Source organism: Thermobia domestica, chromosome 3, assembly GCF_964235325.1.
Source record: "Thermobia domestica chromosome 3, izTheDome1.hap1.1, whole genome shotgun sequence".
Classification (NCBI taxonomy): Eukaryota; Metazoa; Arthropoda; class Insecta; order Zygentoma; family Lepismatidae; genus Thermobia; species Thermobia domestica.
In genome coordinates this window covers 145,019,936-145,046,333 of record NC_137456.1, presented here as the reverse complement: position 1 = coordinate 145,046,333, position 26,398 = coordinate 145,019,936, and the positions used below count along the sequence as shown (strand labels likewise).

At 36.5% G+C, this 26,398-nt stretch overlaps 1 protein-coding gene across 3 annotated transcripts in view; it reads left to right on the top strand.

Moving 5' to 3' along the window:
• LOC145681530 (uncharacterized) overlaps positions 1 to 26,398 on the top strand; it is a 196,087-nt gene that overhangs the window by 23,513 nt on the left and 146,176 nt on the right. For all 3 annotated transcript variants that reach the window (XM_081753173.1, XM_081753174.1, XM_081753175.1), the window contains exons 2-3: positions 4,065 to 4,206; positions 11,789 to 11,917. In XM_081753173.1, the coding sequence (XP_081609299.1) occupies positions 4,065 to 4,206; positions 11,789 to 11,917 (271 nt within the window). The remainder of the gene's footprint in view (positions 1 to 4,064; positions 4,207 to 11,788; positions 11,918 to 26,398) is intronic.

Below are 26,398 nucleotides of genomic sequence, written 5' to 3'. Positions count from 1 at the left end.
TAAAACAATGCCAGTATTCGTTATCTGCCTTGACTGAAGCTGTTCAGCAGTTGAGGTCCGGTTTCACGTCCCAAAGATAGTCATCGAAAACCTTCCACTTTCCTCTAAGAACTTTAAATGATAAATTAACTTCGCATCAGAAGATTGAGTTTGTTCTTGGACGGAAGCCGCTCCTGACCCACTAGAAGGAGATGGAATTTCTGAATGGTTGATGAACATGGCAAAGAGAGGATTTCCGGTGAAGAAATGTAACTTAATGGACGGTTCACGAAATTGTACATTTCATGAAGAAGCACACTGTTCAAGTATGGAAGGCCAGGGAAAACTTGGTTCAAGTGTTTTATGGGATGACACCTTGCCTATCTCAGAAGAAGGCTGAATTATTAGCAAGGGCAAGGTTGCGATTTCGGAGGAGAGAATACGCGGCTGCTTTGATGAACTTTCGAGCTATCTTGAATCTTAGAATTAAGTGCAATTGTGGAAGACCCAAGAAGGATCCTGAACCCAGACGAAACAAACTTGCTGTTACACAAGGTTTCAGGAAAGTATCTTGGTGTAAGATAACAGCTTCAAATTGCAGTAACATGTAAGGTAAATGAGGGCATAAGATAACTCAGCAATTTCTATTCTGACGGGCGTTGCGCCCCAACCATGATCGTCTACAGCAGCATACGACTTCAGCAACTCATAAAAAATAGTGTACCTGAGGGATATATGAGAAAAAAGAAACCGTATGGATGTAGGCTACAGCACTTTGAGTTACCTCCAACAGTTCAGATTGTTGCTAGAGACTGAGGAAATAACACTTCCTGTTATGCTGTTTCTTGATGGGCACAGGAGTCATCTATCACCTCATATCAGTGAATATTGTCAGATTCATGGAATACTGTAGTATTGTCTTTTCTCCAATGCCACTCATCTTCTGGAACCAGCAGACGTAGGTGTATTTCCACCTTTGAAACGCAAATTGAAGCTCTTTAGGACGACAAAATCAAAACTCTCGCAGTATTGGTAATAAGGGTAAATTTTATACCCTAGCTGAAGAAAGTTTGGGATCATGCCGTCAAACCAGAAATTGTGAAAAGTGCATTTCGTAAATGTGGTTTTTATACATTGAGTCATGCTTCTGTGGACTATAGCAAGTGTGTTGCAGATATTCTGAAGACCCCAGTATTAAAACCACAGCAAGAGAGTGACCAGAGTATCCCTTCATCTTCTCAACAACTTTTCCCTACTCATCAGAAAATGAAGTTCGTGCTTGATGATGTGATAGAATTCCTGCCTTCTCATGTTCTTAATATGTTCCATGACAAACAGGGAGGTGATTAACTCTTTGAAGCACGGTACTACTAATATTATACCAAATTAATAGACCGCTGTGCTTCAAAAATCTAAGCGGAACAGAGTGATGGTGATTCAGGTTTGTATGCTTATTGGAAAAGTGTTAAAACCCGGTACAGTGCAACACATGAAACTAAATTGGCTCATCAAAGCGAAATAGCAAGTGGTTCAAGCTCAGAAAAAGCAAACGAAGAGCAAGATAGTGATAATCGTGAATTCATATTTAATAATGAACGCTTAGAGTTCTAGGCACCTTCACCGAAGATGGATCTTCAAGTTACGTCAATCCGAAAAGTGGGGTAAAAAATCACAAGCCAAAATTATTGCGTCAAGATGAGGTCGCTTCTGAATTAGCAACCTCGCCTTCCTCAAGTAGTAGTGATGATTCTTTCAGAGTTTCTCAAATTCATGAAGCCCTGGAGAAACCTCATCAATTTAGGTTGAAGAAAACGCATGCAATATCTTCCCAGGTGCAAGGAGAAGAACTGAAGAAAAAGAAGAAGAAAGACAACAAACACGATTAACGTAAGACATGCTTCCCTCTGTGCTAAAAAGTGGCGATATGAAACAAATATTTTGTAGCATAGAACATTCTAATATGTATTTCTCTTTGCATCTGCTATCTTAGTTTATATCTTATAATTGTTGTAATGTGTTTACAGTGTAACTATATCCATATTACTCTTAAAGTGTACGTGTTTAAAAATAAAATATTCTGTTCGATATTTAAACCTGACCGTTCAATATATAAAACATCCTTTTCAATAATTAAAATCTCATTGATCGATATAGGGTGTTTCAAAACAACACCGACCACGTTTAGGAGATCATTCCTAACACCAAGATAAGACAAAAGGTATAGACCAACCCCGGTGCACAAATGCTTCCTTTCGGAGTTATAGGCTGCCGGAAACATGAAAAACTGAACTTTAAAGGTCTATTGCTGCACAATTATGTGATCTACCGTAGTCGGATCAAGACTTCACTTAAGAACTAGTATGTGCGCTATCCTAAGCTACTCTCGAAGCAACTTTTATAGAGGGAGTTTGGCTAGGGGTATATAATTTGAAGTACTCATCAACTACCTCTATAAAAATTGTTGCGAAAGTACCGCAGGGTTCTGAAACTTGGATATTTGGAAAGGGCACATACTAGTTCCTAAGTAAAGTCTTGACCCGACTACGGTAGGTCCCATAGTTTTGGAGCCATGCAGCTTTAAAGTTACTTTTTAAATATTGTCGGCACCCTGAACTCCGAGAGGAAGCATTTGTGCACCGAGGATGGTGTATACTTTTTGTCTCATCTTGATGACAGGAATCACCTTCGAAACGTTGTCGGTGTTGTTTCGAAACTCGCTGTATAGCACAATCCTGTATAAAGAAAGTAATACAGCATTGCTATTAAAATGTACCTCAAATTTCAAAATTGTTAATTATAATTGTCATAATGGACTGGTTTCAGCCAATAAATAACACCCTGTCGCTCTTACAGGGGCCTGTTCCTCACCTATAGAAAATATTTATTAAATATTCATACAAATCTCCTTAAGTGTTCTGTATGTAGTGCCATAACCCTATTCTATATATATCCTTCAAGATACATTTCGAGTGAAATGTGTTCGTTTCACTGTTCACTAGCTCCATTTATAACATTGGCAACATTACTCGCATTCGACCTAACGTTTACTATCTTAAATTATTACTGGGTAAGTATTTGAATTCATTAAAACTCAAGATAGCATAATGTATGGTCTCCTAACAAAGGGCATTGTTCACATTAGAAATATTTTCTGCCGGACACAAGTGGAAGAATTGCTAGTGACTAATGAATTGAATTCTAACATAATTTATTCAATGTTGAACTGTGAACACAATAACGTCTTTGTTCTGTACGATCGGGTTAAGATGATTGCTCTAGATCAATGGGAATGCAAAAATGAAGCTGTACGCAGAAATATATATAGTTTTAAAAATATCTGTACTAATTCACAAGTTGGTATTGAAATGCAAAATGCATAATGAGTTAGTGATTTTCACACCATTATTACTTTTAAAAAGTAAATATTTTTCTTTCTACTAGAATTAAACATTAAGTTGAATTTGGCGATCAGTATATATTATTATTATTATTATTAATTTCTGTTCAGGCATATTTTTTTTTTCAGATTAGTTCTAATGTTGTTCGTGAGTCATCAGCCATCTATCACTATTTCTTTATTTAATTGATTATATATTCGTATTCTCTAATTACTATATTTGTTTACTTTTGGTGGAATATCATAAGCCAAAGTTTAGATTTTAACCTTATTTTATTATGATACTTTTATTGATAGAATGTTTTCAGTTTGAATATTATATTACTTATATATGTTTTAAAATGTGGAAATATAATGTTCTGTTTCTTAGGAATTTTTACGGTTCTTTTTCTTTCCTTTTTCCCAACTTGCTCATTGTCTATTATTTATTACAGGTCGATGTTGTATATTCATATATCTTACGGTACTTGCTTAAGTCACCTGTATAATGTTATTTGCATAAACTTTGATATTGTAACATCTTTTACTTTATTGTTTGTACTTCCTGTAGCAGTCTGGTGGCCATTCTCTATATATGCTGAATAAATCTAATCAAATGAAATAATAATAATAATAATAATAATAATAATAATAATAATAATAATAATAATAATAATAATAATAGTGTTAAAAATCTTATTTCTTTCAGATTGATATAATAATAGAAATGAAGTATCCTCCTATTGTACTTGCTCTGTTCTTCATATTTGGATCTGTTGTGGACGAAAAGTACAATGTTGTTGCAGATATCTTCAATCAGAAAGTTACAAATGGACACTCCTCAGATATAAGTAAGTAAAAGTAACTGAAATAATGTTCAAAGTTTTACTAGTAGAATAGAAATGTTTCAAAAGTAATTTTAAGTTACAGTTATCTTGTTACACCGTCGATACTATATCTATATATAGTATCATTTTTATACCATTGATAATATATATATATATATATATATATATATATATATATATATATATATATATATATATATATATATATATATATAATTTCCTCAAACATATTACTGGAAATTGTTTCTTATGACGTAAACTTTGTATGATTGACTGGATACGCGATCTTCCTTTTACGATGGAATTTTTCTACCAATTTCTGCAACATACGTTACAAACCTATGTCTGCCTTATCGTTCTTCTACCTTCGACCTCCAACGATCCTGTTGGAAATTTATATAAAAACATCAGGGAACAACGACGGAGCTCAAACAGTAATATCCATATAGCAGGATGATTCTGTTATGCTATCAGGGCACTACTAGTTTGTCTTTAGTCTTTTCAGCCACTATACTGTAGGAAGTACAGGGTGTCCGAGAAGTCCTTCCCTGATTACAGAAATTGATAACTCAGGCTAGAAATAAGATAGGAATATGAAACTGGTGTTAAATTGTTTACAAACTATAAAAGTTTTGGTCACATCAGTACACTTCCACATGAGCACCCTTGGTAGCACGTAGCACATCTAGGCGATATTCAATTTCCATCCACACATTAGCCAACATCACTGGAGGGATCGATGCAACGACTGTGGTTATTCGTTGCTGCAGGGTTTCAAGATCTGGTACACGTGTTTGGTAGACCTCATCCTTGACATAACCCCATAAAAAGAAGTCTAATGGGGTTATGCCAGGAGAGCGTGGAGGCCAAGCTGTTGGTCCATCACGACCAATCCATCGCCCAGGAAATGTCCTATCGAGATAGGCACGGACGTTCAAACCCCAATGAGGCGGTGCACCGTCTTGCTGAAAAACGACATCGGCGCGATACTGAAGCAGCTGAGGAACAGCATACAGCTGCAACATATCCAGGTACACTGCAGATGTGATGGTATCCTCAGTGAAGAAGAATGGCCCGATAATTCAATCGTGCAATAACGCGCACCAAACATTCACCTTTGGACTGCCTCTGGTGAACTCCCTGACCTCCCTGGGGGGTTCGGAACCCCAAATGCGTACATTATCGCGATTCACTACTTCACTGACAAAGAGTGTCGCTTCGTCGGAAAAGGCAATTCGTCTGAGATAACCATTATCGTCCTCAATACGTGATAGCATTTCGACCGCAGTCATATCGACGTGTACCGTCGTCGGGCAACAAGGCCTGAACGAGTTGCACTTTGTAAGCACGAAACAATAAACGTTTGTGTAAAATGTCATGGATAGAGCTTTTTGGCATCTGTAATTCACGTGAGGCCCTGCGCACCGATTTCTTAGGACTTCTCAGAAAAGACTGCCGCACAGCCTCCACCGTGTCTGCTGAGGTTCTTGGTCGACCAGACCTCGGAAGGTCAGCAACCGACCCTGTGTTCTTGAACTTCTCATACCAGGCTTTAATGCTCTTGACATCAGGTGGATTCCTCCCAAATGTTGTCTGGAATTGTCTCTGCAACGTGGTTGGTGATCGTGTCTCATGGTACCACAGGATACACTCTGCCTTCTCCTGGTTGGTTGGCATGGCTTCTTGGGCTTCTTACTTACGTCCTACAAACCTAAAACAAACAAAATTGAGACTTGGTAGAACAGAACAGAACAAACCTAACACAGACAAAAACTTTTATAGTTTGTAAACAATTCAACACCAGTTTCATATTTCTATCGTATTTCTAGCCTGAGTTATCAATTTCTGTAATCAGGGAAGGACTTCTCGGACACCCTGTAGCTTCTATTAGGCAATATAGCAAAAACTGAAGCACGAAGACATTTTAGTTGATGAAGTGTATACTTACATTCCATAAAATCTTCATATTACCATTTATATATTTAGTTTTGTAGTTTGATAGAAATAAAATGAATGTAACAACGGTATATCAGTAGTTGACCATTCATCCCTGTCTCATAGGTTTGCCCAAATTGATTTTGAGTTGGACAAACATTATGTGTGAATGTTTCTACGGCATTCTCACGTTGTCTCCAACTTCTTATTCCCCAATTTCTCAGTATTAAAACCAGTCTTCCTTAGTCTCGAAAAGTCATAGTGGAATGCTAAGCAAAATAAAACTAACAAAATGATACGAAACAGTGTTCTGCAAGAGATACCGCTACTGTTTGAAACTGAAAATATACTTTAACTTCCACAATTCCATTGACAAAAATTTCTGAAAACTATTTGTCTAGGCCCTAATCCATGTCACTTTTCATTATATGTGCCCTCATTTTGACTGTTGGATATTATTACGCACTTAACAGATAGTTAATTTCTTTTGGTCACGTGATCTGGTTCATGGGCCTTTAGACGCCATATTGGATTCAAGATGGCGGATCATGACATTCTTTAAACGCTCATAACGCGGCCATTTATGGACCGATTTTGACCATCTTTTCTCCTTTGGAAAGAAAAAAGATATAGTCTACAATTTTGTTTTTTCACACTTTTCGCAAAATACACGCTGTTGTCCTGAAAAATTGGAAAGGGTACAATTGAAAATAAAATTTTGTTCTATTTTCGTAAATTTCTCGATAATGGATAATCATTCATTTTAATAAGACACCAAAAAGAAGCAGAAGTTTATAAGCTTTAAAACGGATACAAAGTGCTAGATTTAGTTTGAAACTAGGCTGTATATATTAAAGGAAAACTAATACTGTGTATGATTTTAATTGTTGTTATAAAAATATCTTTTTCTCGATTTTTACCTTTTAAGGATATATCTGTACTGCAGACGCTAGCTCATCTAACTTGCGAAGTTTTATGTACCCTAAGTCTTGTTGTGGAGTTTGTTAAACACCTATACGAGTATAAAAATAGTCACATGATCCAGATCATAGTCGGTTGGCTGCCATATTTAAAAATCGACGCAAAATAATTAGATGTTTTTGTCTAAGTATATCTCCGTACCCAGTGGTCCGAATTTACATGCCTGGTTCTCATTTTACTCCTTTGTAAAATAAATATTAACTTCAACACTTTCACTACCATACTAAAAAAACATTAGCAGAAACAGTGTTTTATTACTAAACTAGTTAATAGTTTCAAGAACAAGATCACTTTCTACTTCAGTGCAAATGTTATTTTTAAAGGGTCTGGATTACCAAAAATTATTTTTATATTTACCTTGTCTTTTCTTCCGTTCATCTCAAATACAAAAACTGTGTGTCCGCCTTGGAGATAAGATGCATGTGTCCATCGGTCTGGGAAACAAAATGTCTCATCAACTACCTGATGGATCACAATCGATTTTGAAAAGATTGTATAGGGTCAAGAGTAGGGATTAATTTCTTTAATGTAGGAGAAATGCAAAAGAAGAAGTGGTAGAAACCAATCAGTGTTGGTTTTAACGTTGAGTACTGTGGGGAAAAAAACAAACGTTAGCGTGAAAACTTATCTGCAGTCGATTACGCGTCCCAATAATACATTTAATATCGATAATTAACTCCCTAGAAAGCGAAAAGTGTTAGAAATACACATAATGTTTTGTTTCAAAATTAATCTGCATAGAGCGAGAAAGATAAGAGATACCGACAAGTGCTTTTTTACAGATATATTTTGCGGTATAGGAATAATTATCATTTTCTCTCAAGTTTGTGATGAAAACAGCTATTTCAGCAATGAATCACTATAAGCATTAACGTTAATCCCTAAAGAATAAAATCGATAAAATATAGAGAGAATTGAATTTTAGCAATTAATTAATTGTCTCAAGGTCATGTTCTATTCCCACATTAATACAACTGAGCTAATATGGCTGTACTTTGACTCATAATCATTTTAAAATTATTTACTAGCATTGCTTCAAGTTTCTTTTAATAAAATAATTGCATTATAGTCATCTATATATATCATTGCATATATTAATTGCATTATTATAGTGCATTACATTATAACCCCGAAAACGACCACAAGTAGCTTTTCTGCCATTGGTTTAGTGCGTGTTGCCTCACCAAACACATAAAAAACTGTAAGTCCGTTGGGGCAGGTGTCCAAAAAATATTTAAAAAAAACGGTAAGGTAGGTGCCAATAATGGCACCTTTTCCGCACTATATGTCATCGAATTTCAGACAAATGTGCAAAACGCTCCACCCTAATGCACAAGTCATACAAGCATCAATAGCAGAATCTTATTACACTTGCATGAAAGTTGTGGATGACATTCATGTGTGATACGAACGAGAGAGAAAACAAATAGAGGAAAATAATAGACAATACTCTTCCTTTCTGCAGTTGGCGTGAATATCAATAAAGAATGCGCAGTCAACACCGAACTTTTGGTAGTAGCACAGTGGATGATGGAAATCTGGTCATGTGCACCCCTACAGCGTTCCCCAGTAAATTTTATTTAAAAGCATTATTCAGAAAGTCCCGGAAGTATGCAAAAAGTCAGGAAAATTTTGACCAACAACATTTGAAGGAACAAGCCCGAGAAGAATTTTCAATCGCCTTGAGAAAAGTGGTATTGAGTTGAGTTGAATTGATCTTAGTTTAGCGTCCCTTTCAGCAGCGAGGCTGAATACATGACTGAGGTGCAAGAAACGTATCACGTTGTCACACTTTAATGTCGAATGATAAGATGAAAGAATCAATGATAAACTTAATCGCTTTCTTGAATGGAGAAGAGAAGAAAATACCAACAGGTTGTACAAGGCTTGTATATTTCGCTCATATTAGCTTATACAACAGCACATCGCTACGAGTTGTCACGTTATAAAAATCATCAGTTACTCATAAATTAACTTAATGTAAAATGATAATCATCCTGCAGTTCGAGTCATGAGACTTGCTGAAGAAAGATTTTAAAAATATTGTTTAGCCATATTGGTTGACCAAATTGCTATATGCTTTCAAACTAGAGAAGTAAACAGTCATGTTCGCACTACAGTGACCGCTGGGCTCCAGAAGAAGAAAATGCATGTCTTGAAACAGTGCCCCATCCATTTCAATTATCTAGTATCATATATTAATGCGTCGGGAAATGATTGAACCCATGTCTTTAAAATTTGTCTTACTGACACTAGTGATAAGTGTTCTGTCAAAGTGTAACTCTTAATGAAACGTGGACTGATTTGCCTTAATAATGTGCTCTCGAGTCAACTCGTATTCTGTAATAAGGAAAAAAAGCAATCTAATTTCATTAACAAAATACGTGGTATTTTCTTGAACGGTTGTGGCATCAATGTTAATTCTCGTTCTAATTTTATGTAATAGTTTGCAATAATTTATGTTCTTAGCAATGATTTGGACGCTGTAAATAACAAAATGTAGTGTAAATCAATTTCTTTCTTATGGATTTTTCCTAAACTCACTCCCATTTCTTTGAGTTTCAGTAATTTGCTTAAAGTCAGTAAAAAGCATGAAAAATGTCTGAAGCAAAGAGGTAAAATCTTTCAAATGAAATTAAATAGTCTGGTAAATGTTTCCAATTATTTTCTTATGGACGAAGGATTTTTACAAATGAGAAGTTTACAAATATTATAATGGTTTGACATCGGAATGAGTTCCTATATCATTTACTATATACTATCTGGGTGTCTTTCTACATTTTTATATTCTACATAGTGTTTTGTTACTCACTTAATTTTAAAGAGGAAAGGTAAGTTAAGTGAAGAACTTTAATATTCATTGCCGAGATGCATTTTGTATGTTCGTGAATAGTTGCATGTTATTCTATCATTGCGATAAAATTCAAAAGTACAACAGAATAAAGTTATGCTTGTAGTGAATAACTTAGTCTGCAAGATTTTCGTGGTGTCGTTGGTAAACCTGACTTTTTTCTTTTGCGACATAACAATAACAATTATCGGATTCAGTTACATGTAAATCGCAAGTCTAGAACACATCTGGAAAGGCTACGAGGTTATGGGCAGCTTGGTGCAGATCTCAAGTCTTTTCAGCACATTTTCTTTGGGGATAATGAAACTTATTATGAACTATTACTTTCATATTGATTTTGGGACCTGGGTCGTTTCTCCTGGTAATGTTGAATAATCGTTGAAATCAAGTTTAATTTCACCATCATCTGTATCATCGTTGTCTATCGTTAGTGTGTTAAACTCATCCATAACAAACTTTTTCTCAGACATCTGGAATTTCATCTGTCCTGCAACAAGACATTTACACCTCGTTGGATTTTGATGCGAGATAATCACCAAATAAGCCACAAACTTCGAAAAATACACTTTGTTACACTACCTGGCCCGCAGATCAAAAGCTTACATATAAATTCACTAATCCCTTACACTCGCTCCTACACCACTAATACTACCACCGATTCCGCCTATAACCTTTATATCCCACGCCCTCTGTTCACGTCTCATACTACGTCCATTCTCTTTGGTCCATAACGTGGTAGATAACACTTCAATCTCTTGATTTGGTATTCACACGTCAACTGGTTTTAATCACATATCTGTACGTGATTCCTATCTACGAGTCATACGTAGTGTACTCAATAAAACCAGTACGAAGGAATGTCATTGTTTCAGCTCCATACACTATTTCCATTTTCGATAGTTTTCCGTTTGATACTTATTGTATTGAATTAACAATTAGCTGTATAACAGTTAGCCTGTATAAGGATATTGTTCTGTTAGATATAGAATAGTATAATCCGTCTCCTTTCCACTAAACTATCCACTTTGACCACAATATCTATAGTGATCAGCCAAATTATTAAGACCACCTGTGTCGGGAATGAACTCCTCCGATTGATGCCAGAGCAAAAGTCAAGCCGGTATGTACCCAATGGTTAATGGTCTCCAACGCCATAATACTTTCTTCCCTCGCTTGTGATATTCAGGCACGAATATCGTGAAATTCATGCGCCTGTAATAAGTGTTTTCTATTGTCTTTTGTGCTAGTTTTGGGTTTTCTCGCTGCGCAATTTGATATTGTATTGTGCTACTTCCGACACATTATACTCAACTGGCAAACCTGCATTCCACATGGCAGGCAACCTTTCATGTGGTTGGTAGGGTATTTTTCACTATATGATAGTTTCTCAGTTTCATCGTCATTACTGCATTTTTCTTACTTCTGCGACATTCAAAGTTTTCGTGCGATAAGCTCCGTTCCCTGTGATCCACAACTGCTTAAATTTTGGTACTCTCCATTTGTTTACTTTTTTTCTCATTCATGTGCCATATGTTTACATCGGATTTGCAAGACACCACATGAACCTTTACTGGTCAGATCCACAACATATTTGCGAATTGTTGCTAGAGTGCTTAATTAGAAACTAATATTTAATGTATTACTAGTGTATTAAGTGTATTACTGTTACTTTTGTATAGTGCATTACTAGTGCATACTGATGTATTACTAATAATAGTAATGAAATACTAAGATTGCTAGAGGATTTACATTCTTATTGTAAGCGGCTATTAAATTATAGTATCTTATGTTTACTTTGTATTATATATGCCTTTTAAGGACGTCGCTGGGTTGAAGAAGAAAAGAAGTTCCAGTGTGAACATGGTGGAGCGATTCTAGATAAGCTTGTGTGTAATGGACAGACAGATTGTATCTATGACGAAAGTGATGAAGATCCTGAAATGTGTAGTAAGTATTCATGAATAGGGCATAGAAAGAAAAGTAATGCAGAAGTCCTCAAAATCTGATATTGTAAACTTTGAAGTGTTCCAAATCGGGAAAGAAACTTCTGTTATGAATACAGAATGTGATCCATTGGCATATTTTTTTCTCAGAACGTACTATAAGCTACGTGTGTTAGGATGCATCGAAGAAGAATATGAATGGTGTTAGGTGTATAAACAGAAATGACGAAAAAATTTCTTTTTCCAGAAACATTTCCAAATTCAATACCAACAGAACTTCTGTAGTTTCAGACATGACCCATGATAAAACTTAGAAAAAAATGGATATTTTATGTTTTGAATATATAGGTTGAGACTTAAATATAAGAAAGAAAATAACGTCATCTTTAAAACTCCGATTACCAAAATTATCTTGATTACTAGTAACAACTTGCTCAAAAAACTTCACTAAATGATGTGTACTCGATGTCTTATTTATTATAACGAAAAATGAACGAAACTTGGAAAAAATGTGAAAAATTAGTTTAATCTAATTGTATACCCAAGTAGTTAGCAGCACTTGTCGACATTTTAGCAACTGCTTCAATTATCAGTTCATCACGTTCGTTCAGCTTATCATATGAAGCCATAAATTACGAAACGCTGACCTCTAAACCAGCGGCTACATGCTAATTGATATCAGTCGCGTACCATAGGTTACTTGTGAGATGTTAATCCACCCACCCTCCTCAACTACTTTTGTGGAAAAATGGACGTTTAGCATATTAATATTTGTTGGGGAAGGTAGTACACAGTGGATCGGAAGACGTTATTCATTTATTTACTGGACGTGTTCGCCTAGCGCATGTCGTTTGTTCTGCTTTCCCATTACGCACTTGCGAGCGAAGTGTCAAGAACAATGGATGCTTCCCTCGTGTGATAATGTGAGAAATCTGTTTTCTTTGTGCTAAAGTAAAAAAATACATTAATAGAAGTGAATGGTGTGACTCTGTCAATTATCCTTAATTTACAATATTACGTACAGGGGAAGTAGGTAAGAATGAATTTTTAAAGTAGCTTCGTTTATTTTGTTTTTCTTCTTCAATAGTTCATTTTAGTAAACAACTGTTTGCGTTAACACCAACAAGTGCACAGTGCATCACATGGGTGTGGTACACAGTGGACTGATCTACTCTGTACCTAATCGTGTTCATGGCAGTTCAATATATTTCACATACTCATTTTAAACACGTCATAGTATTAGCATCTCATAGTGCTCCTGCTTCCATGTTACAGGATGAAGAATAATGGTTCGACCACAATAAAAGACACGTAAAATAGGCAACGTTAAAAACATTTCGATGAGAGAAGCCGTACAATTACTGGTGTAACAGGGATATTCTATTAAAAGTGTTGCTAAATCGAAGAACATTGGTTACACAACTTTGAACAGATACGTGTAAAAATATAAGAAAGCTAAATGTGATAATGTTAAAGTGGCGACAAATATTTACATTGGAGCACGAACGTTCACTTGCGTAATATATAAAAAACTGCAGTAAAATGTGTTATGGCTTATCTACCATGGCTGTGGGACATTTGTCATATGAACTTGCGAAGAAAAACTATATATCGATACCTGCATTGTGGGAAAAGCAAAAGTTGCAAGCCTGGAGTGGATGAGAGGGTTTCTTTATCGTAATGAAGATCTTAGTATTCTGAAGCCAGAAGCTTGTAGTCTTTCAAGATTGACGTCATTCAACAAACAATGTTGAAACATTGTTTATTAGTTTACATAACTCATATACCAAATATCCGGAATTATGTAATCCTTCACGTATTTTCAACTTAGATGAGACAGGTATTACAAGTATTCAGATTCCCAAGAAAATAATAAATGAGAAAGAAGCTAAGCAATTAAATCAATGTACGAGTAACTAAAAAGGGGATCCTCGTTACTACGTGTGTGACTGTGAGCGCATGTGGTACATTTTACCACCAGTTTTCACTGGGAAATATTTTAAACAACATATGATAAATGCGGCACCACCTAACGCACTCGGTTTGGCAACTCCGTCAGGATGGTTGAATGAAGAATGTTCCTGGAAGTCCTAAATCATTTTGTAAAATATAGCTTCACCAACAAACCCTTCTTTGCTTATATTAGATAATCATGAAAGTCATATATGTATTGCTGTAATAGACATAGAAAAAAGATGTTGTGCATATCTTGACTCTTCCACCACATTCTAGCAACAAAATGTGCTGAGTATGTCTGTTTTCAGACCATTGAAAGTACATTACAATGCAGCTGTGGATACCTTGTTGTTACAAAACCCAGAATTACCCATGGCAATATATGAAGTAGCTCAATGCCTGGGAGTAGCATTTACGCGCGCAGTGACTCCAACTAACGTTATAGCAGGGTTCAGAAAGACATAAATATTTCCTTACTATCAAAATCTACTTCCAGACATCGAACTTCTTTTCCTTGTTGTGCGTAGACAAGAGCAGGTAAAATACAAAATCAATGCACCTTCCTCAAGCAACAAAACTCCAACTCGAGAAGCACAAAAATATATATGCAGAACGGAGAAAAAAATATTTCCAGAAAGAAGGACGTAACAGTGTTTTTGTGTCACCTTAAGAATTTCAAGGATATCAAAAAATTTACCACGAGAAAAGAAACGTCGTAGAACTAAAATCAGAAGCCGCATCTTAACAGACACTCCGGAAAGAGCTAAACGATTTGAAGAGAAAGTCAGTAGATGTAATAAGTACAAACTTAGTAGCAATCCAAAAACAACGACATGAGAAACAGGAAAAACCGTCATGATTTCTGATTGTTTACAAATGTGCAGTAGGAATAACAAAATGAAACACCTAAGTATGTAGTGAGGGTGTACAAGGGTGCTGGCCAAAGAAAGTGGGTACTCATCAAGGGAATGTATACAAAGAACGTGAGGCTCCTACGTAGCCTCAGAGCTAGAGCGTTTTATTTCGCGCGCGTGGTCGCACTGCCAAATCAATTTAGGAGGCCACCGACTCAGATTCAAGACCCGAGTAGTGGTTCGGATCCCACTTTAAACTGTATGTTCCATCTCCCCCTAGCCCTGTCGCTGAAAGAGAAGATAAACACCCTAACACAAACAAACGAAGAAGGTGGAATAAACACTCACAATGGCAGGTAACATTTCTAGGCATATAAGATCTTCAGGCATTTCCAGGAATAGTTCTTGCTTGTAATCACGTGGTCCGGGATGATGGCAAAAGTGGTTCGGATCCTATGTGTAAACTGTAGAACGTCATGATCATCTCTTGGAAGACAATGGCAAACCATAAGCTTCACCTTGCACAGAAATCTTCGAATCGAACACTTACTTCCATCCAGAACTCCATATCAGATTCAGCACCATGTGTTGTGATTACCGAGGGAACCCATCCCGCAAACAAGTGAAGAAATAAGAGCCATCTTTTCTGATGGGCCTGTACGACTCAACAACAGCTTGCTGTGAAATTGCTACACATACTCATAATAATCAAAATAGGCTGTTTGAAGAGCTACATGTGAAAATGACGCTATGTAGTCAGAATAGATTGATAACGATTTCAGCTGTGTAATACAGAGAGCCTCAACACAGACATGTGGTGTACCCATGTCCCCTGTGACGTATTGGTGTTGGTGAATACACCTAACAACTGTTTCTAGTCAACAGTTGAAAGTCTTGTACGTGTTTTCGCTGTTGTGGGTTTAGTCTGGCTTGTATGTGTTCTTGAATTGCGCCAAGGAATTTTCTACCTTCAGTGCGTATTCCAGTGTCTCTTTTGGGTTTGTGCTTGAGCTCATATGTGGCATTACGTGGATGCAAATCAAAATAGTAGTCAGCTGTCATCACGGGGGGTAAATCCTCTTCCCCCGTGTTCATCAGCTGTGGAACAGGATGATGGCAGAATACTCTACCCACAATCTTACCGATATGCATCTCATCTACGGGGAGGCACATCAAAACAGCCAACACGGTGTATGTATCAAGAAAGCTTTCCAAATAAGTAAAACAAAAACATAAACTCTTTGCACACATTCATGCTCGACTGGTAAGACATTTTTCGCTACTACCTCGTCAGTGGGTACCAGACTAGCTGTAATTCGCCGATGTCAACTTTGTATTGATGTCAATGGCTAACACTTCCAATAACGTCTCTGAATATTTCAGTGTTTGTGATGCCTTCTCCGAACTGCATAGTGTCTTTTATTCCGTGGTACAAGCTACAAGTAGTGCAGATCTTGAAGCTTATTGTTAATTCTTCTCTTATTGTTACTTGTTCTGTGCCTCCCATTTCTTCAATCCATTTTATTTTTCTCGGATGCCGTTCCAGCGTAGTGGGACCTGTACAATTTGTTTCATTTATTCTTCTTTTGAATGTGTACTGTACGAATTTTCGGCTTTATTTTATAATATTTTGAGTGCGTAATATTGTCCCAGAAGACGTGGGACGAGCTAACATGTTGTTATTTTAACTTGTATAAATAATTTGAACCCTGTATATTAGAAGAATTAAGGAAGTTATTTCTCATGTTTCGAGTGTGAGACAGTGTTCCAGCAGAGGTGGGCATGGTTCCTTTTACGTTGCACTGCATAATAAAAAAGTGTAATAGCAGAATGTACAACGTTATTTTTCTATTTTGCGCGCGTGGGACGGTGTCCCAGCAGTAATGGGACATGTTGACATTTGTCCATTAGCTACATGTCGATATCAACACACACATTGGCCACATTTCAATATCGACCATGCAATCCCACTAGCGATATTCCTTTATTTACCGAATTTGTTTGTACGTCCTCTTGCACAATTTCAACTTGGCCTCAGTTGTTTCATCCTTATTGGTATGCATACGTGCAATCGTTTGAATAAATAATATTGGTGAATTGGTAATGGCTTCCATGTTCTTGATGCTATTCCTTATATTCTTGACGCTTTGACCTCAAATTTACTGAGTATGACCTTACATTTCTGCCCATTTTTTTTTTACGTGTTTCCACACCTGTGAATCAGCCTTCTTCATTTGTTATGCTATACCGACAAACTAGATGTTTTCTACAGCATTAGACAAAACTTCGCTACGCTTAATACTCCCAACGTGACTCTTCCCCGGCATTCATACCTGGTGATTATGCAACCACACAGAACGTACATGAAGTAGTCCGCCATTTATATTTGTTCAAGATATCGACTTAATATAAACGAATTATTGTTACCTGGTAGAAACCTTATCGATTCATATCCATTTTCGCCAATTTTAATTTCGCAGATTATCGGAGACTTCCTACGTTCGTTTGGGGAATCTCTTGCGCGTTCATGGTATGATTGTAAACCACCGAGAATTTAATACAGCAGGTATGACTTCTTCAGTTAATTTTTACCAACTCTCTTTACGTTGGATAGTTTCCGAACTATTGGCATCCAAAATCAAATTTCCCATGCTTTTGGCACCTAGTAGGTCCGAAATCATATACGATAACCGAAAGTTCAACATTACGTTTTGTTTCTTGTCTCAGTCTTTTTTCTTGTATATTTATATATTAATGTTTTTCAGTTTTTTAAGTGTTCATTCTAATTAGCACAGATCTTAAATTTGTACCATTTTTTTACGAGTTCAGTTACGAGATTTTGCCTTGCTAGTTCAAAATTTAGGTGTCCCCTAAAATGATTTTCTTTTTTTGTTTTCAAAGTAATTTTGAAACAGCTTATATGCAGATACACAACACTTCGATACCAAAGAAATCACTACCCCTGTACAATTCTCTGCGTTGACTTCATGTATCCATTCGCTTCCCCTCACTTTTAAGAGAAATGATTATATCAGTGTACAAGTAGAAATGCAAAAATGTATACTTAATGTATCTGCAATGCAGATAGCATCTAAGGATGAGCGTGTCGCACAAGTTACATTTCACGTCAAACAAATAAAGACTTCTGAACAGATTACATATCTTTGAGATGCTTGCAACCAACTTTAGAAGATAATGTTTCTGAGATTCATCTTCCGTTAGGCAATTGCTAAAATTAGTAGTAAAAGCGGTCGCAAGCTCAGTAGTGTCGCTCATAGCTTCATATTATTGAGAGGATTCTTCAATTCCTGGTATGTAACACCGTTCTTTCATGTTGATGGGTCTATTGCGAGAGAGGGAAGAGACTTCTCTTGGTCATTTGGAAGTATCCTATCGAAGATATTTCTCGTTTCGTCGGTGGTGTAATCCTGGAGGGCTGTCAGAGATGTTTTCCTCTGCAACCCTTTGAGTCCTTTCCCTTCTTGTGTGTCCAATTCATCAACCATCTTTCTTTGTACTGGTAAGAGACTCGTTCATCAAGAAAGGCAAGTCCCACTAACTCCTCCGAGAAATATCACAGATGTTTCTGAAGAGCATTGAAAGCCACTTTTTCACTGGGCCAACCTGATAGCCCAGGTTCAAGGTCCTTCATGAAGTCAAATCATTCTTCGGAGCTTGAGCAGCGACTAGTGCCTCATGCCAGTATAAAGACTACAAAAGATTGACGTTTTAATTGAACTTCATTATATACTTCTTGCTTGGGCCAAAAGTGTATGAGGAAAATTTCCGTGTGTTTTTCTTCTTTTTGCCTGACTCGGAACCACATATTAATGATCATGAGTTGATTCTATATCGGACGACGAAGGAGAATGATCAATGAAACTTTGTAGAATGCAAAAAGCTACATATCTTCTCGCTTATATATGTATATACCGCTTATATAAAAGAACACACACACATATATATATATATATGTAATCAGTTTTGGTTTACATATTAAACAGAATTTATTGTGTGGACACTTTTCAATTATACATTTATCTCGATTAACGACGAGAAAAAGTTCCTAGATGAACGCATTGATGCAAGTAGGGTACTATGATAGACGAGTGCATTGCTCCTTACTTCTAATACTAGAAGAAATCTTACCTTTATACAACGGTATTTTAATGGAGGAGGTACAACAGTCTTCTGGACCTTCTCCTCTCACTTCCGTCATGTCAATGGCTGAACATTCGTAAAGATTTCATTTAAGTATCTGGGGTTACAGTCAATTTTCTTTTTTTCTTAAATTACTATAAGCTTTAGCACAAACTGTTCCTGCAGTTGTGCAAATATTTCATTCTGAAGGTGGTATTATGATAAACATCTTGTAATAACTAACACATTTCAATACCAAAAATAATCCATAACTTGCCTGCAGTATAGAACAAACACACAGAATACAACAACAAGTTTATCCGTAGGAATGATGAAAACGTGAGCTACTCTACTCAGTGACTTCATATGAGCGACATTTTCGTTAATGAAAGTATTTTTCCAAAAGCTACAGGTAAACGCAATTTAATTTATTTTAGCATCTGTTGGGAGAGAATGCTCAACTCATTAAAGTACATGCAAAATAATCACTCTTTCTTTGTGTGCAGCCCTTATTTATGTCACTTTTTGTTCCCGAGTTATGACATTTCAACAACTCTTATGGAATACACACAACTAAAATTTGTGCTTATTTATTTTTATATGAATATCATCTTATTGATGTAACCCATGATTGAAACAATTAATCTGCTTGCTATGAAATGACCGTTAAATCTTTTTCTAGAACTTGCTGAAGTGGCAAGATAAAATGAAAGTTTAAGCCGTTAGAGCAGATAGGTTATCACATCTAAAAGTGTTAATTTTTATCCTTGTACTGTCGTTTTCAGAAGATACGCATATTTATTGGGAATACCTCATATCACACAATTAGTGCGATACTTCAACGATAAAAGGATCATAACATACTTCAACAATAAAAGAACATAAGAATTTATTTTCATTTGCTGCCACTACATGAGAGAAAATTGAAAATCTTCTGCAAGTATTCAGCCATTTTGAACTAAAGTGTACTTCGATTTCTACCTTATTTATGGCCTAGCAGTTAACGATCCAAAGCACTTTACATTAATATTTCGAAATAAAGAATTTTCGGAAAACTGTGCAAGTGATGAATTCGTCATACAGCTGAAATCATAAACAACGTTAATGTTACTGTAATCAGGTTTTCGTAACTCTGTTACAGATATCACGTTCATTAATTTTGATGAGTAGTTGGCCAAAACATTACTTACCTAGGCTAATAATGGCTAGTCGTGTATTCTACCTTCATTTACATAATCATTTTTACACGGTTATAAATAATGTTTAACTTAGATGAATTGTATGATTTCTCATTACAACATTGAGATATAGTAGGTTTTCTAATGGTATCCGGTGTGCAATTTAATGGTTGAGTACTCTGGACTTTATCATTTTGTTCCTTATAAGGCAGACAATGAGAAAAGTGATGGTTTACATATAAGAATCGCGAAAAGGAGGTGGTATGCGGAAAGGACGAGTCATCGCTCGCTTACTTCCTTATGATTTCGCTCCTAATCATTTGATTTTAATTTTCAGTTTTAAAAAGAATGTTCTAAGTACGTTCTGTTATTAGTACCTTTTAGGTAAATATATCAGTTTTGATAAAATGTCAAAGAAAAACATTTCATTTGACAAAATTATCGTTTTTGAATCATTTGTTTATGCCAAAGAGCAAAATTTATAAACGAAACATGAGATAAGAGCAAACGTTTATTTTTTAAATCGATATTACGTAAAACGCAAGGGAATACCAGTATGCAAAATTTAATATTCCACTCAAGAGAAGCAATTAATATTTTTTATTTATCACTGCATCGATTTCTACAACTTTTTACATAATGTGATCCCCATTAATATTAATTGTGTAAATATTCATAAATATTTTGAAAATACGTTTTAGTTGTTATCTAATAAGTATTGTCCGTTTACTGTAGCTTGGCACTGTGTTTTGACACAAAACCTGGCTAGCGGATCTTAGCAGTCCTTCCCCTTCTTTCCCCTTATCGCAGTGGTAACAGTGGCACTAACTCATCAACTTTAGCACTAGTAGGGTTTGGTATTTGCAAGTTGCGTAAATTTCGAAACAGTTTACTTCTACGCTAATCAGGGCCCATAACTTGTGTCGAGCAGGGGAGGGGCAACTGCCTCCAGGGAGGTTCCCCGCCGTTCGAAGGGGCCCATTTTGAGGCAAAATTTTGTTAATCCATATACGATACGAACATGAAATTATAAATGAAGCATCAAACAGGTTCACTACATTACATAAACAAAACAGCACACTAAAAGTAAATACAACAAAAGTGAGTCGTGGGCCCATTTCAGTAAAAAAAAACGTCTTCTATTAGGAGCCCTAGAAATAACATTTATTCGTATGGTTTTGAGATGTGTCAATATTGTCCCCTCAATTAATTTGTCACGTATGGAAGGGGCCCAAGGGCGTAAGTAACGGCCCCGTAGACCTTGCCGTGAGGGAAGGCCACAGGCTCCGAGGGGACAAATAGTAAGAGAAAGATAGAAAGGGGACGGCCCTAGAATGAGAAAAAACTTTTTCTAGGAGGCCAAATACACGTATTAATGCTTGCCCCCAGAAAAAAAAATCTAAGTTACGGCGCTGTCTCTAATGTGAATTTATTGGTACAGTTCTGCCAATAGTTAACTGTATCAGGTTGGTCTCTTTAAACCTTGGGTCGTGGAGAGAAACATCTTACAGGAGGATAGTATTCAGATTTTAGGAAAGTGGGGAAAAGAGAGCGAGGATGAGAAGAAAGAAAGAAAGAGAATGAAAGAAACACTTCTACATTTACTTCATAATGAATGTAAACACATATAAACGAAAAAGGGATATCGGAACCCACCACCATAATATTTGTAGAAGTGTTGGCAACATTCTGGCGTAATATATTTCCCGCCAATTCTGGGGCCTCAGTGTTTGGCCCAATTCTGTTCTTACAGCAGTGGCGGATCCAGGGGACGATCGGGGCCCCCTGGAGAGGAATCTTTCTTATTTTATATATTTAAATAAAACCCACCCCAGAGTTTGGAGCTCTTAAAAGTAGCTCTAAGTAGCAGTACTAAACCCCCCCCAGAAGTCCGTCCTGAATCCGCCCCTGCCTTACAGAAGCTATCGTCTAGGCATTCACCTCGTGGGACTGAGAAAAACCTTAATAAGGAATACCAGCCAGAGCTGAGTTCATGCCCACGCTCGATCTACCTATTTTAATGCCTTTTTTTGTGTTGGACAGTGTCTGGTAAGGGCACCCAAACAGGGTAAATGCGTACTGCTTTAAAATATTTACATGTTAAAATTCGCTTTATACTGTACTTTGAACACGTATTTCAATGTGTATTATATTCTTCTTACAGCAGCATGATTTATTTCCTAATACTTTAAGTCTATGGTTGTTAATACAGTATTTATAATTATTGCATCTTACTAATCCTTCTCAAAGCTCGTTCAATTAGTATGAAATTCTAGACTTGGCAGTTTGCAGCATTGCAACCCTTCATAAACAGGCAATAATGTGGTGAGAAAATTTCCACCTATACTGGCATCGAAATTCCCAGCCTCTGTTTACAATCAGTACAAGATGTTACTGTCGCCTTATCATGAAAACAATGCTGTCCAGCGAACCTAACGGTCTTCGCTTTCTCTGTTTATTGTTTACAATACAAACTACATGCTTCCAATATTGCCAGGCGTACAAGGTTTTCGCACACTTTCGAACAAGAACACTCTTGTATAAAATTGAGTGTGTACTATATGTAAGATTGTATTACATAATAACTAACTCGATTTGTCACAACGTTAAAAACGCAGTCATCCCAAAACAGCAATTTATGTAGTAATAATAATTGTTCTATGACTGTGCAGAAGTAGGTACATTCGGTTCGGCGAATCATGTGCCTGGCAACCATGAATTAACCATGTAGGGGTGAGAAGCAAGGTGTTGAACCTCGCACTACAATTGTTGTTTGTAAACAATTTTCCATCCTAGAGTGAACGAACAATACTAGTCATGTGTTTTCTTATTATATTCATATACTAAAAAGTAAAGTTTACTCTTCTTCTGGTGGGAATCCACACATTAGTGATCGGGTCCTTTCCAGAATCCAAAGTTACTTCAATCTACATAACATTAATTCTTCAAAATATTTTAATATACAGTACACTACACTAAGACACCACATTGATAACGCAATAAGGAAACATAAGAAATGGTTAAAAGCGGATTAAATGGATCACACAAACATTTCCTGATTTCCGTTCCTATACGTCACAAAAATTTTAAGCTGTCCAACCGATCAGCAAAAGTTCGAAAGAACATATGGATTGGCCATGACAGAATAGAATAAGAAGTCACGTAACATAGGCTTTTCTTTAATCGAGTTATGACAGAGCCCGGTTCCTTCTTGTTTCATGAGAGTTTATTATCCTTCGCATTGTCCTAGTAAGTGGTTTCCTATCTTTGTAGTCCGCTTCGAGGTACCCATCTCATAACCATGATTCAAATCATTCGCCATCATTATTATTATCATCATCATCAAAAAAAAATCTATTCCATTTGAGATTTCATAATCTTCTTTTTCCTCACTCACATTACTGTTTTTTGTGGATCAGAAGGACACGAGCACACGTCTGTGCAAAAAAGTTCTTTTACAACACATTTGGTGGAACACACGAACATTTGACGACTGAGAGAAGCCTCTTCAAGTAAACAAATAATATCACACATTGTTGGCTTGAATTTCTCCTTCTCGTTAACAATCCAACACTAGTCAGTAAGTGTAGGTAGTTCATATTCGCAATATGTGTTTTACGTCATATTAGGGCTTTAAAATGCACTCTTTTATTTTATTTTTCCACCTAAAACTGTGTGGTACTTCCAGGCGATCTGCATATTGAATCATCTGGCATCCCCGATATATGGATTTAAAGTGGTATTTTTGACGAATGTACTGTACGTTACTTGCTGGAGGGAAAACATGGTCGCCAATCCTTCAGAGCAAATGTCACTACACTTCATGCTGTTTTCATTCTTCTCCTAAATGAGTTCAAGAGCGTGTAACCACCCGGGTGTCAAATCACTGTTCGGGCATCCATTTATTTGTAACCACTCATGTTCGGGTTGCTGTTCGTGGTTCATGGTCCTACCAATAAGTATTTTCCTGATACCTGAAATTACCTGGATAGGACGATGAAGAACCTCTCCAAGAAGGGTTACAAATTGTTTCCAAATCGCTCGTCGATCTCAATGATGAGATGAGCATTAGGCGCCGAGAGGTTCGGGTGTCTCGTCTCGAAAACCTCACGGACGATCAGACGGTCATCCAGACCATAACGCACACAAACATCATTCACACAAACAACGAAAACACTCTGTATTAAACAACACTATACTTGCTTATTAGAATACTAATATATAAAAAATAACGAAGAGAAATGAACACAACACTTAACATAGAATATGTGTGATGATTGTCATCACTGAAATCACACTTTGCCTTTTTAAATGCAATGTAGCTCTATATATATATATATGAGATTATATCTAAAATTTCACTATGAATGCTTCTCTCACACCTTTGACGCACTTGGGGGATTAGCACGGGGGGAAAAGTTGTCGGGATAATCCCATGTTGAAATCCAATTGCTGCGCCAAACAATCCTGAAGCGTAAAGATGAGTCTTCAGCAAATTAAAAAAAGAAAGTTTCCAAAGTAGAACGCTGGTGTTGGAGAGCGCGTATATAACTGACATATACGCACAAGGTTTCAGAACCTGGGACTTCAGTAGCTAGGGCTAGCCGTAAGAAAACGTCCTTCGCCGGCTAATAGCTTATGCCCCTTAACACAAAGTCATACTTAATCCCGACGCAACTTGAAGGTGGCTGCACACAATACTGGAGTCAAACTACCCAAACTTAAAAGCTCAAGATGAGAGCGGGAATGGTTGACTGAAGAGAGTTGGCAGTTCATTCCATAAACCACTCAGTTAGGTCACTTGTATGCACATGCAAACGGAATACAGAAAATAATTTATGTTAATTTTAGTCTACTGGCTACGATGCACGAGACACTGCGATAACTCGGGCGTGAGAAACTACAGATAACGAGCTGCAAAACCAATGTCACTGCCGGAACTTTGGTCACTTGAACATCTGGTCAGCTAGTATTTCTCTAAACTACTGCATTATTTCCATAAGCGATTAACGAAAGCACTTAATTTAGTTCCAAATAACTGCAGAATATATACTGTGCATAATAATAAGTCAGGGAGAAACACTGAGAAGGTTCGTCGCTGACTAATATTCTCACCAAAAAGCAATGTTTTAAGTATATATATGAAAAAATAATGAAAGAATTTTTTGTCCAGTTGTGTGGGAAAGAAGGAATTCCCACCGAAGAAAGAACTTATATGCGTCGCAGAATAAAGTATACATCGAAAAAATAATCACTGTTTTTACGAAATAGGCAGAGCGTCCAGAAAAATTCTTCTATAACCTGGTAACGGTTGTAAGCGAAATCCGAAATTTGAGGAAGACATTCAAGTAATCCAGGGGAATGGTAGACGCCAGGAAATCTAGAAGCTCAGAAGTCATTCGAACAGCAAATCACGACATAAAAGAAGATATAAAAGAACTTAATTTGCAGAAACAATTGGCAGACTTTTCTATGTCAAGAGTAAAGAAAATTCTCCCCTGAAGATGATTTTGAGTTACATGTGGATGATGTTTACTCTTCTTTAGTATATTAGAGGAGTGTGTAATGGCAACTGGGAACTAAGGTTGGATGCACTGAATGAATTTATTAGGTACTTCGTTTTCATTGAACCTTCGCAACTACATGGCATAAATGGAAAATTTGGGAAAGCGATTGTGAAACGAGGTTACAATTGAACAATGGCTGGGCTCCAAACAAAAGCGGTGTTCTGTTCTATCCTTTAGGAAAAGATTAAGCACTTGAGCAGGAAAGCAGAAAAATGAAAGTTTGCGTGGGTATCGTAGGAATCACACAAAATGCGTAAGCTCTAAATATTTTTTCTTGACAAGGTCTGAAATGTCAAAAATTTATTCTGCTAGTAAATAACCAATGACACTTTTAATTCACCATGAAATATCCCAAACATCGCAGATCATTATAAAAAGAATTTTCTGGCTGTCGTTAATTGTTTCAAAAAAAATCCATCAAGCCGTTTGCCTGCACAAGTAGTGGCCAATTAATATTTTGGCAATGATTATTGCTCCATCTGAAGTACAACGTGACCTTTGTGTAATGCAAGAATTAGGTCTAGAGAATCATCAGAACTTCGTACATGAACGAACTATTGATGGTACTGTTCATAATTGGGAACCTCTCCCACAGAACAAATTGAATCTGTTCAGAACAATGAGCAAGAAAATTAGCTGAAAACAAAACTTGGTTTAGTGGAATTTAAAGAAAACAATGTACGTACGTACACTTCAACCGTCTAGTAATTTTAAAACAATCACGACCAGAAATCAACGTGAAGAGAATTATTTGAAAATATGAACTATCTGCATTTCCACATTCCATGTC